At 42.7% G+C, this 12,897-nt stretch overlaps 1 protein-coding gene across 2 annotated transcripts in view; it reads right to left on the bottom strand.

Moving 5' to 3' along the window:
- Positions 1 to 437: 437 nt before the first annotated feature.
- NR1H3 (nuclear receptor subfamily 1 group H member 3) overlaps positions 438 to 12,897 on the bottom strand; it is a 30,548-nt gene continuing 18,088 nt past the window's right edge. For both annotated transcript variants that reach the window (XM_005419448.2, XM_031055791.1), the window contains exons 3-9: positions 10,129 to 10,395; positions 6,276 to 6,484; positions 5,854 to 6,033; positions 5,306 to 5,405; positions 3,698 to 3,811; positions 2,784 to 2,878; positions 438 to 2,383 (exon numbers count right to left, since the gene is read on the bottom strand). In XM_005419448.2, the coding sequence (XP_005419505.1) occupies positions 2,237 to 2,383; positions 2,784 to 2,878; positions 3,698 to 3,811; positions 5,306 to 5,405; positions 5,854 to 6,033; positions 6,276 to 6,484; positions 10,129 to 10,395 (1,112 nt within the window). In that variant the 3' untranslated portion in view covers positions 438 to 2,236. The remainder of the gene's footprint in view (positions 2,384 to 2,783; positions 2,879 to 3,697; positions 3,812 to 5,305; positions 5,406 to 5,853; positions 6,034 to 6,275; positions 6,485 to 10,128; positions 10,396 to 12,897) is intronic.

Below are 12,897 nucleotides of genomic sequence, written 5' to 3'. Positions count from 1 at the left end.
CATCAGAAATGAGCAGCATACCAGGGTCAGGTAAGGCCCCACTGAAATCCACTTGACAGCCAGGGCACAACAGACTCCTCTTTCAATTTCGGTGAGCCACAAAATGCAGGAAATTGAGAGGAGCACACGCAATTAAAGGGTTACATTCTGAATGCAGCTGTACAAATCAAGGTGAGGTGTGTATGCATAACGCATGGTCTTCGTGATACACACTTAATCCACTTCAGCCATTTGCCAGCTCTGGCACACAGCAAGGCACATACTGAGCTACAAATCTCATACTGAAGGCCAAAACAAACTGCCTGGCATTGCACTGCTATTTCTTTCTCATCACTTCTTGTTTCTCCCTCAACACATATAATTTCTTATCAGCTTTGAGCTTGTTACAAGAACTTATTCCACCCTCCTCCAGTCTCATGACAACATATCAGAGAATGTCAAAATCCTGTATTAGGCTTTATTCTTTTATATAAACATTAACATTTCTCAAACAGATTAGTTAAAAATACAGATTTAAACAAGAATTTTTGCAATTGCAATGAGTTATAAAAAACAACAGATTATTTTACAGATTGTTACAAGTGCTTTACAAAGGTGCAGAGTGAAGGCCAGTGGCAGGGGACCAACCTCAAGTGCAAAATGGACACGATACCCTCACCACGGGCATAGCGCTCAGATACACAGCCAAAAAAAACAACAAACAAACCAAAAAACAGACAGACAACAAAACCCCGAGCCATGTGAACCTATGCTCTTGGGATGCTCACCGGGCAAGCAAACATAGACCCCTATGACAGAGAAGAGTCATGAGACCAAGCTACCAGGATATTTAAGGTTACATCTCTGAGATCAGCCATAAGATCTTTTTTCTTGGAAAATAAGGAACATGTTTAAAACAGTATATTTCTATTCCGCCAGACAAAATATTGCTGTAAATCCTAGAATACTTATGGATGTGGATACTTAAAACTTGGGCCATAAATCCAGTGTGGATCTCACAATGCCCAAAGTGAAGAAAGGATACAAGACCCAAGTATTCTTCTGAAGGAGTTGGCACTCCTCATACACGAAGGACCTCCATATCCCGTGATCACCACTGAAACCTTGAGCAAGTACCTTGGAAAGACTTTGGCAAAAGGAAGACGATGCAAGTGGATCTGATTACACCCAATATTCCTGCTGCCTGTGATCTGAGAGTTGTGCAGCCCACAGCTTATGCAATGCCCACATTATTTCACTAAATGCAGTGTGTCCTCTCTCCTTGGTCGATACATCTTCACACCCACCTTGGAACACATACCACATGCTCCAGATTCTTGTAAGTTTTTGAGATCTTTCCACCACACCCACCTTACCTAGGTACGAGGCCTACCCACCTATCTTCCTTCTATTCCACCCCTAAAGATAAAATCTATGCCCTGATTTGTTTTGAACTAAAGTTGTCCAGCTGTTAGCAAATCAAAGGTAAATTGAGCTGAGAACCGCCATGAGATAAAACCACGATGCATTACATTAAAAAAAATCCACTACTTTATGCCTGACATCTTTTTGATACACAATGTTCCCTACCCAGAGGACCTCCTTGTTAGACAAAGGGCACTACACATTACAGGAATCCTTTTTCCAAAGGAGAGCCAGAATAAAGGGCAGCTCTAGAGATGTAGTCTCATAATAAAGAAATAAAAGCTACTTCTCTTGGAATCATTGTAAAGGGCAGCACATTCAAGAGATTTTATTTATAGGAAACCCAGTGAAACCCCTAGAACATCCACACTGACTTCCCTGAGCTCCTCAGATCCAGGTACACTGGGGACCCTGCAGAAGCCTTTTGAGCTGGGTTACTCTCAACAGAGAGCTTTTGGCAAGTTCCTGCAAATTCATTTTCATAATCAGCAAGAGGATCAATGGGGAAAACCCTCAGCATATGCTTAGAGAAGAGAAAGACTCTGAAGAAAAAGGAGTTGAGGGGCAGGGGGAAAGGTCTTCATTTCTACCGTTTTCAAATGTTTCATGTTATTCCTTTGGGGTATGGGCACTACATCGAAACCAACCCCTCCATCTGATCTAGCCCAGCTGCCTCCTGCATAGTCTCATGGCAACACTGAAACCCCAGGCTCATCACTCCCTGCATGCCCAGCCCAGGGTTCAGTGCTTTGGAGAGGGGAGGCTGGCTTCTCGTTAGCAAAGGCTGGGAGATGGCATTATGTCAGCATGTCAGTGCCCTGGGAGCATGCAGTCACTCATGCACATCCCAGATTTCTGAGAGCAGGGGTGGGAGTTTCTTATCCTGCAGCCGAAGGGCAAACACCTGTTCAGAGTGGACACTGCTCAGTGTCCGAAGACTGACCAGCTTCATTAACATCCGTGGAAACATCAAACGGTCCTGCAAGGGCAAATAGACAGCTGTTAGTAAATTCACCTAAAACTTTGTTTAAAAAAAAAAATTACCACTACTGACTACATTATACTGTAATCACAATCCTTACTTCCTCTAGACCCAGCATTCTCCAGGAGGATGCAGTATGAAAGAACACAAGAAGTACATCATGTCCCAAAACTCCAGACTTTCCATTCTGCCTAAACTGTAAAACGTGACACAGGACAGCAAACTGTGACAGCGCACAAACCCTGCAGTTACAGGTGCTATCAAAGAGCCCAGAAGGGACAAGTCTGACAGTACAGGCAGCAAGAGACCTGTTAGAGACAATACTGCAGGAACTCTGCCTGCATAAATACAAAATCTGCTTGCATCATCCCTGGAGATGTTCTGGTCAGGCACTTACATTTGGTCTGTTGATGCAAATGTAAGAATGAAGTGCTTCCACATAGGTGTGCTGCAGCCTTTCCACCAGGGACTGGTCCTGCACATTCGGTCGATCTGCCAAAAAGCAGGTTAGAAGTAAGCAGAGTAGATATAAGCAGATTGCCATGGGCAGCTTCACTGGATTTAACATCTCTGTCTAACCCTTCTATCTCCTATGGTGTCTTCCCAAAACTTCATCTCACATACACCCAGCACAGCTGGGAGATATATCCATGAAACTGTGGTAGCTGTGGCAGTTGCCTGGAACTGTTCTTTCTCAGTGATGTCCACTGCACATGGGGAGTCCAATCCAACTCCTATAGAGGTGGAGAGACCAAACACATTTACACAGTGCTGACTGGTCTTGTGTTCCTGTCCCAGAAAATACGTGAAGCCACCTATTCAAAAGCAAATGAGAAAGTCTCTCCAGTAGTTGAGCCAGTTAGGAAACAGGAAAAAAGCAAAACAGTCATTAATCAGGTCACAAGACAGAAGAGTAGAGGTGGCTTCTTGGCAAAGCCCAGTCCTGGCCGGGAGTGATACTGCCTCCTGTCCAGAGTATGTTTGCTTGCCCACTAGATGTCACTCATGCTGTGGGACCTGCATCACACCAGAGAGGTGCCAAGGACATGAAGGGGGCAGTAAAATAGCAATTTCTAAATGAGGAAGATAAATACTGGCTGGCTTTTCCGCACACTTTTCCAGTAGTGAGGAATTCAGTTTCCTCTAGAAGTGGCACTAGACAACTCAGAATATAATGAATAATATGCTCCCTTTATCACTAGACTCTATATACGCTCAATTACTCCTTTTTTGCATGTAACATCCCTTCACTCCACTTCCTTTGCCCTCTGACTCACTACTGCAGCTCTTCAGATGTTCCTGGCTTTTTACCTGCAGAGAAAATATTGATGGCAATTAAAAGTGCATATTCAGCATCATTAAGCTGTAGCTCATTCATTCCCTTTGAGAACTCAAAGATGGGGTTAATGAACTCAAACTGCAGACCTGCAACAAACAGAAGAGAACAAGGTGAGGCAGTAACAATTGTCTCCCCTCTCTCCCCCTCCCTTTTACGGAAAAGGCTGCCAGAAATCCACTGCTATACATCAGAGAGTGGTGGGAAGGAGAGACAGGCAGGGGAAAACCCTTACATTATGCTCTAATGAATCCTCGCTTTACATCCACTACTAGTGAGCACCAACAACAGTGGCTGAGGAGTCAGGTCCTATCTGTAAAATGAAACTATTTCTGGGTTTTCCTAAAGCCTTAAATGCCCCACAGCACATTACTGGGCAACAGCTAAAGGAACATAACATCAGCTATCAGACAAGTCCATCAAAACATCATAAGGTCACGAGCACAGCATTTTTACTGTCCACTCTCACAGCATCACCTCCTTCACACCAGTAGCCTTCATGCTTTCAAAGAAAGCTTTAATTCCAATCTTCAGGTTCATCTAAAGCATGTATGAGCTGAAAATATGTGGTTCCAAGAACTCTGAACTATGCAATTTCCTTCAGCTCAAAGAACTAGGAGACCTGAGGCAGAGCCTGACCTAGGCTTCCGATCACCTCATTTGATAAATGCAGTCAGACAGAAATGCACTGATATTGATTGCCATAATAGAGACCACTGTCAAATCAGGTCTCTTTGTGCTATGTAATCATACTGAAAACTTCAGGCCTTTCCTCCAAAATAACATCCAAGTTTCTAATTTCCCGCATTACAAATGCATCAGAGAAGGAAGAACAAAGTGGAGGGAATAATTCTGGATTCCTGTGCTTTGTCTTTCTAATAACCGGAAGAAAAGGCTACGAAGAAAAGTGACAAAGAAAAGTTGTATATACAGGCCATGTCAAGTATAAATGGTTAAATAGCTAGTCAAGGACTAAAATTTTAAAAATCAGCTGAAGCATATCTAAAGTCTTATTTTTAGAAATGCTGAAGATACACACTTCTTGTTACTGCATGTGAAATTACAAACACTCATAGCTCCTGCAAAAATACACTTCCAAGATCACAACACTACAGGCTACCATATAATAGGATGACAAAGTGTCTAAAGCGGTCTCTGGGGATCCTCAGTGCACAAACCTCATATCAACTGAAATGTTGATACGCACTCCAAGCGTCCATCCAGATTAGCAAGTGACACACTTGCAAAGGAGAGAAGACTGTGGCTTAGATTTGTATGATCTGATACAGATCCACCACTATGTCACATTTCAACAAGCAAGGAATTTCACACCAACTGCTAGTCCTAGGTGGACACTTGTAGCAATATTTTCATGCTTTAGGAGTCCAGATTTTCCCAAGCAAATTGACATACATGAAATGAGCTGGTACATTAAAAGCAAAAAAAATTAGTCTGTGATGCTATTGGTTTGGTCCTGTTCTAAACCTCTCACCACAAACTACTTCCAGCTGCCCACATTAAAAAGGAAAACATGTAAGAACACAGGACAGTGGGGAGGAAGAAACACCTGTCTAATGCACCACCTGCTTTGGCGAAGTCATCCCGATTATAGCTCAGGTCCTTAAGAAAGGTGATGCTCTCAATCTCTGGATTGTAGCGCCGAGATGTCTCCAACAACATCACCTGAGGACAGGAATAAGATATACTTGATTTGAAAGCAGGAAGAAATGTTACAACATCAATACATTGCTGACTGTTGAAGCATCTTTGGAGAAAAAAAAAAAAAAACAACAACCAAACCACCAAACAAAACCACTCCAGTTTCTCAGAGTGCTTAAAAATTGCAAGATAAAGTCTGCTGCCCTCCTTTGTGGTGTCTTGCTTCTGGGAAATGGGAAATTCCTGCTTACCACTACCAAGGCACTTGCCTCATTCCCTTCCTGTATAACCAGGCACTGCAGTATATAACCAGGCCTCTTGCCAATATAACCTCACACTGCAGTAATGGTCCCACAGCTCAGATCCCTCAGTATGCCATCCTCAAAAAAGGGGCAGAACTAGTTCTCTGAGTGGATAATTCCAAATTCTTTCATCTCTGCTACTATGATCTGGGGTGGAGTCAAACCCTCACCTCTATGGTAGATGTCTTCAGTAAAGCAATTTGATCTTCCCTGGTGAGTTCCAGGAAGCCAGGTAATTGCTTGGCAAAGTCCACGATCTCTTGCACAGAGATAATTGCAAGTTCTGTGAAGTGAGCAAAACGCTGCTGCCTTGCTTCACGGTTATTTGGATCAGGAATCTGGGGCCATGGCTGTAGTAATGGGAAGAGACAGCATATATTTGTGAAAGATAGAGCCAAAGATGAAATATAAGATGAAGAGAGCAAGGAAAGAAAACGACAACTTCAGAATATCATCTTTTGCTATTCTTTAAAGAGCTTTAGCCCACAGATGCCATGTCTAAAGTAACTCTGTTCTGCCAAATTTTTTACCTAAAATGCAACTCCCCAAACTTCACTTTTTCTTATTTTGGGTTCACTGGTAGAGTTCTTACCGTCACTTTGAGCCTGTCTGTGAAGGAGCGCTGGTTGCACTGCTGCTGAGCGGCCACGAGCTTTTTTATCATGCTCAGCTGTTCCGGCGTCAGTTTGTGGGAGGGGCTTGGCGGATTTGAAGGGTTTGGACGCACCACAACTGTCCGAGCCTGATCATCTTCCTGCTTCTTCAGTTTCTTCAGTCGGATCTGTTCTTCAGACAGAACATCTAAAGCAGGAATAGCTCATGATCAATCATAGGAACACAATGGAAACCACACTAAACACAGGGTAATGTGCTGTGGATGGAGAGGCAGAGATCAGAGCTGCCTGTACCAGGCATAGCAGAGTGTACACAACACAGCCAACAGTGATACTCATTTCTCTCTCTATTCCCTCCTTTGTTTCATTGCCTTTCTTCTAATCATATTGTTATGTAAAGTGTTCACAAAAGGCATAAGCTCCCCTCATGATGCCCCGCAGATCTCAGAAAAACAACAGTGACTTTCCCCATAAAGCAATTCCCTAAAGTGTCATGTTACAAGATGCTCCCTTCATATGCCAGTGTGTCCACCCTATTTTATATTATCCTACTGTTATGTCTTTTTTCAATATTGTTAATTTAACAGCTTGCATCATTTCACCCTCTTCAAAGGTCAGACTCGGTCCTAGGTGGAGTTTGAGAGTGAAAGGGTAATTTGCTACACAGGCCATCTGCAGCAAACTCTAGAGCAGTAACACACCCCAAGATGAATAATGGAAGAGTAACTTGGCATAAATGTACTGAGGACCAACCGCAGGTCCTTCAGGAAGAGGGTTACAAGTCTCCTTCAGTTGTTAATTCAAAGGGCAGATGTTAGTTGGATGTAACACTGTAAGGAACAGAATTCAAAGGCATCCACTCTACTGAGGGCTGATGGGGTCCCTCTGTCAGAGAAAGGGAAGCACATTTTTTCTCATAGGCTTGTCAAGCAGCAAAGAGGGATTTAAACTAAAGCTGCCTAGGAACAGGAACCTCAATCCATCCCTTTCCTCTCCCAAACCAGTTTGATGCCAGGGCCAGCAAGAGACCTGGAGAGGGTATGCAGGTCAGCAGGAGAGCACCTGAAGGGCAGCACAATGGAATTCCTGCCACTCCATCCATTAAGTCAGGTTCATCGGGAGCCAAACTTAAATGCCTCTATGCAAATGCACATAGCATAGGGAACAAATAAGAGGAGTTAGAGAAATGCACACACCTGCACAGCTGTGATCATATTGGCATCACAGAGAGAGGGTGCACAGCAAGTTGGCTGGCCTGAATTTCAGGAGAGCAGACTCTGGCCTCTTCAGGAATCTGCTCAGTAGAGTACTATCAGATAAAGTGCTGGAGGGAAGAGGGGCCCAAGAAAACTGGTTAATATTCAAGGATCGCCTCCTCCAAGCTCTGGAGCAATGCATCCCTGTCTCTAAATTGGAATAGTACAGATTTGACAGATAGAGCACTTGGAGGATAAAAGATTGGTTGGATGGTCACATTCAAAGAGTTGTGGCCCATGGCTGAATGTTCAGTGAGGAGTGCTGTTCCCCAGGGGTTGGTACTGGGACTGTTTAACACCTTTGTTGGTGACATGGACAGTGGGACTGAGCACAGCCTCAGCAAGGCTCTGACAGCACCAGGCTCCGTGCTGTGATTGACACTCTGGAGGGAAGGGAAGCAGAAAAGGAACTGATTGGGGGAAAAAAAACACCCTCTATATCTTCAGGAACAAAGATAAATAAACAAAGTTCGACTTTACAAATAAGACTTTAAAAGTGCTGAAAGATTCTTTGGCCATTTTTTTAATGCACAGATAACACAGAAAACAAAGGAGGTTGTAATGAGGTGGGGGGATTAGTTCACCCTGCCATGCCCACAGTGAGAGGACAAGAAGAAATGGCCTTAAACTGAGACAGAGGAGATTTAGATTAGGTATTAAAAAAAAATTTCCTTGTTAGGGCATGCATTGGAGCAAGTTGCCCTGGGAGGTGATTGAGTCACCATCCCTGGAGGTGTTTAAAGGGCACCTGAATCTGTGCTCAGTGATATGGTTTAGTGGTTTAAGGGTTACAGTAGTACTGCTGGATAGACATTTGGATTTAATGATCTTAAAAGATCTCTTCCAACCTTGATTTTTCTATGATTCTATACCTGCTACACAGAAAAGCAGGAGGCCCTGAAATTGAACAGGTATATAACTGCACTTCTTAACAGAATCACATTAAACAAAGACAAGAACTGGAGAGCTGCTGTAAGACAGCATTCTTGGGGTTGGAAAGATAGACAAAGAACAGTAACCTTTATCCCTGACTTCAAACAGGGAGGATGTGTGCACAAGTACATGCACCATGCACAAAATTTACAATTCTAACAGCAAAGGCATTCAATACAATTACCAAAATAAGGATGATCTATAAAATTAGAGAATGCTACTTACAGTATCATTTTAAGAAGGGAAGTAATTGATCCAAGCGATTACAGTCCCTCATCTTGGGACTCCAATGCACAAAAAAAAATTTTTATCTGGTAACATGTTACTTGGCTATTAATTAATCTTAAGAACTGCCTATGTGCAAGCTCCTACACCATGCTAAATTAAAAGCAATCTAACTTACTCGGTTTGTCAAGAAGGAATTATTTAACCTCATGGTTCACACTGGCTTAAGAACAATAAACTGGCCATGAATAACTTCAGTCTGGGAATTAGAAGAATGTTTCCAGCAATTACTAGGGGGGAAGTTCTGGAATGACCTTGTAAGTGAAACAGCTGGAGGAAAAAGCCCTTAGTTTCTGTTAAGACTAACAAGGCAAATTTGCAGTGGGGATTACAGCATCAACAAGTATTGCCAAGTTCTTGATAATAACACCAAGATTCCAATTGACCTAATTTTCCTGAGCGGTCTTCAACACAAAACAATGACTAAATGCAGAAACATATTGAGGCTCTCTGTATCTACCTGCAACAAAAGAGAAGCAAAGTGAACAAGTGGTCTTATTGCACTGCTTTTCAAACACATCTGTTTTGTACCTCGTAGGAACGGGGAAATGGGGTAAAGACAACACACATAATGCTGATACAAACCAGTGAGACAAAGATATATGATGTGCTGTGTTTCATGATGAAAAACTGAACAGCATGTCTCCTAGCTCATTGGGACTTAATTTTTGCAAAATAATTTTTTGTTTCTGAAAGACCCACTTCTGGGTGCTGACTGTCAAAAAAGAAGACTTCACACAGATCTAACTTTAATTGAGCATTCATTCAGTCAGTCTTGACCAGCAAAGGGATGAAACCTGGATACCTTGGCCAAAGAGGGTTGTTCCTGATATGCAAGCAGAAATGTTGGTGAATATTCAGAAACAGCAGCCTTATGGCTAGCGTGAGAAAAATAGCAGAGATCACTAAAGGGAGCAGTGACATTAGCTCATGCACAAACACAGCTGCAGTACTGTGGTGCTGCCCTTGAGCTCTTTTGCAGGCTTACAGCAGGAAGCAAAGAAAAGTGCCTGTTGTTCAAGGAGCACGGTGACCAATCTTACAGTCCTGGTCACAAGCCTGACGTGCCTAACACACTTTACAGCATCTTGATGAACATGTGAGTCTTTCCTCTGCTGGTATATTCCACAAGTTCTTACAAGGAACAAAGCAGGCCTGGGTGTTAGAGTTCCACTAATGGCCTCGCCTCCCCAAGTGATCCTTGTTGAGCTCTCAGTGACTTCCCACACACATTCCAACATTCAGCCTGCCTGGCTTCCACGTCCCCCCATCCCCAAGCACTGGCACTGCCCCCTGCCTTACAGCCATGGTCCCCAGAGCCCAGTTGTGCCATCCCCAGCCCAGTGCCCACACTCACACTGCTCCCGCATGCCGGCCTCCTGGCACTTGCGCAGCCGGCACTCCTGGCACTTGCGGCGCATGTACATGTCCATCTCGCACTTGCCACCGTTCTTGCAGGCGTACTGCGCACCCTTGATGACGCTGCGGCGGAAGAAGCCCTTGCAGCCTTCGCAGCTCAGCACATTGTAGTGGAACCCGGAGGCCTTGTCCCCGCATACGCTGCACACTTCATTTCCCAGCATCTTAGGGGCTGGGCCCTTCTTCCGCTTCAAGGGGGGATTTTCTACCAAAATGAACAGTAGTGAGGGGAAAAAAAAAGAAAAAAAAAATTTAAACTCACAGACATGAAGGAAGCGTGGTGGCGTGGTGTTTGCAGCTGACCGCCCCATTCCTGACAACCAACATCCTCACTCAAACCCATTATCTCCCAGCCACAGACCCCTTCTGGGCAAGCAAGTCTTCTGCAACAAACTTACTGACATAATCCATAAGGTTTCACCTCAAGTATATAAACAAATATAGCTTCACACTTGTTCCTCTCCAAAACAGAGTGAAAGAGCCAAAACACGCTGAGGCCAAGTGTTCTGCACTTTCCAATTACAGTTACGTTACTAACGTGAGAAAGACCTATAAAAAAGTTGAGGAAAAATCCAAGACTGTGCAAAAAGTAAATTTCTTCAGAACTCACCTCAAGTTCTCTTACTTCTATTTTCTGCCATACATAGGGACAAGAATATGGAAAAATGTTTCCTCAATTCAGTAGTGACAGAAAGCCAGTACTGAAACTGTGACCCTACAAAAAGCAGACTGAGCAGACAATCACTGTAACTGAACACTTGGGGAAATTGTTAAAACAGAAGACAGCAGCTTGCGGAGATAGCTGCAACAAGCACACAAGCAGCACACAAGCTCTGTGAGTCTTTGGAATCCTGAAGCCAGCATCTCCTCTTCAAGAAGGGCGCTCCCCACTCCTAAAGCTGAAACACTCTCATAGTGACAGTTCCTTTACTGAAGCTTACTCTTCTATCTCAAACAAGGGACCTTCACTACTGCTTCACATTTCAGCTGGTTTTGTGCAGCAGCTCCCAACTCTTCCTATATCATTCTGAGAGATTTTAATCTTATCAGTGGCTCTGCATTTTGAAAACATCTTTGGTCTGCTCCAACACATCTTACCTTAAGCACTCCAGTCAAATGCTCACCAATATTACATGTGCATTCCCCCTCTATTAGCCCTCTCTCTTTTCCATCCATTTAATTCTAGCTATGCTGACAACTGATATTCTACACAGCTCATAGTGCAGGTATTTTTCTGAATGTCAGATATTATTGATTCATGGCAGGTGTTATAAAGATTACAGCCAGCACGTCTTGATAAATCTCCAGATAATGTTTAGATATGCGTGGAAAGCCTTCACACTGGAGTTACTGCTTAGTTCAAAGAAAAAGGCTACTGCATTTCTTGATCAGCATCAGGGTTACAATTGCATATCTCATTTTTGTACTTACTCTTCCAATACTTCTATCCTTACTTGTGTTTATATTTACTATTCTGCTCAAGTTCCTGAAACGGTAACCAGTTTTAGGTCAGTCTCAGACATTATTATTTGTGTTCCTCAATACAAGTTTCCAGCCATAAGTATCTTGGTGTTGATTTTCAATACCACTGACTTTACCATTGACCTGGAGGTCACTCAATTTGGCCTGCACTTCTCATTGCAGACTGGACAGCAAGAAAATGTCATCAGAAAGGTTAAATTTCTGATATTCTCCTCTCTTGTTCAACTATACTTCTCTTCACACACTACCAAGCAAAAATTACGCAATGCCTACAGTTATTGCAGATTACTCAGTATAAACACATGTTAATGGCAGACTAACTAGTGTAACAACTTTGCTGAAGCCTCAAGTGATGTTCATATGCTTCTGAGGAACAGCAGAGTGCTCCAATGACTTCCACAGATAAATCTTTCCCTCTTTTGGATTTCTTAGCTGTCTTCAAGACATTATCTAAATTTCTTATTACCTTTTCTATGACTGCTTTATTAAGACAGATAGGCTTATTCTTTGATCTATGCAAATTATTTTCCATCTCTGCACATGAAGCATTTTAGTTACATAGATGATTACTGTTATTTTCTGTAGTCAAAGATAACACAGAAATAATGTAAGATGTATAAAGAAAGCATGAAGGCCATCTCTGAATCTTTAGCTCTCATTAGGGTCCTCCTTCCTCTGTAGATTCCCTATTTAATAAATATTTTCCACATTTTGTCTTTTTTCCTTACATTTTCATAAGGAAATAATCTATCATCGCTTTCTTTCCAAGTCCTCAGACCCATTTTAAGGGCTTTTATTGGACAATCTCATACCACCTTTTAACTACTCTCTTTGTTTCTACTCCACTGAGGAGTCCTCATTCAATGTTCAGATTATCTCTTTGTTTTATATCAAGATTGCCCATTGCTTCACTGCTGAGCAAACACATTAATTTGTCATATTTTCATTAAGATGATGACCCTATGCACTTATGCTTTCCTTTTTTTCGTGTTACCTATCCAGAGATATTATACACTCTTCTTACAGTTTGATTGTGGCTATCAGCAGCAGCTTTAACCACAGAATCTCAGTTCTATGTCTGATACTCTTCATCCTTGGTTAACCTAAGAAATGCATGGAGAAACTCCTACTGTCTTCCCATTGCACCAACCTGCAAAACCCTATCACTTGTTTGCACCACCTACCCTTGTTGGATTGTCACCTGTAGTAAAGCTTTATTGTTCAG

Source organism: Geospiza fortis, unplaced genomic scaffold, assembly GCF_000277835.1.
Source record: "Geospiza fortis unplaced genomic scaffold, GeoFor_1.0 scaffold66, whole genome shotgun sequence".
Classification (NCBI taxonomy): Eukaryota; Metazoa; Chordata; class Aves; order Passeriformes; family Thraupidae; genus Geospiza; species Geospiza fortis.
This window is presented reverse-complemented; position numbering and strand designations above follow the sequence as displayed.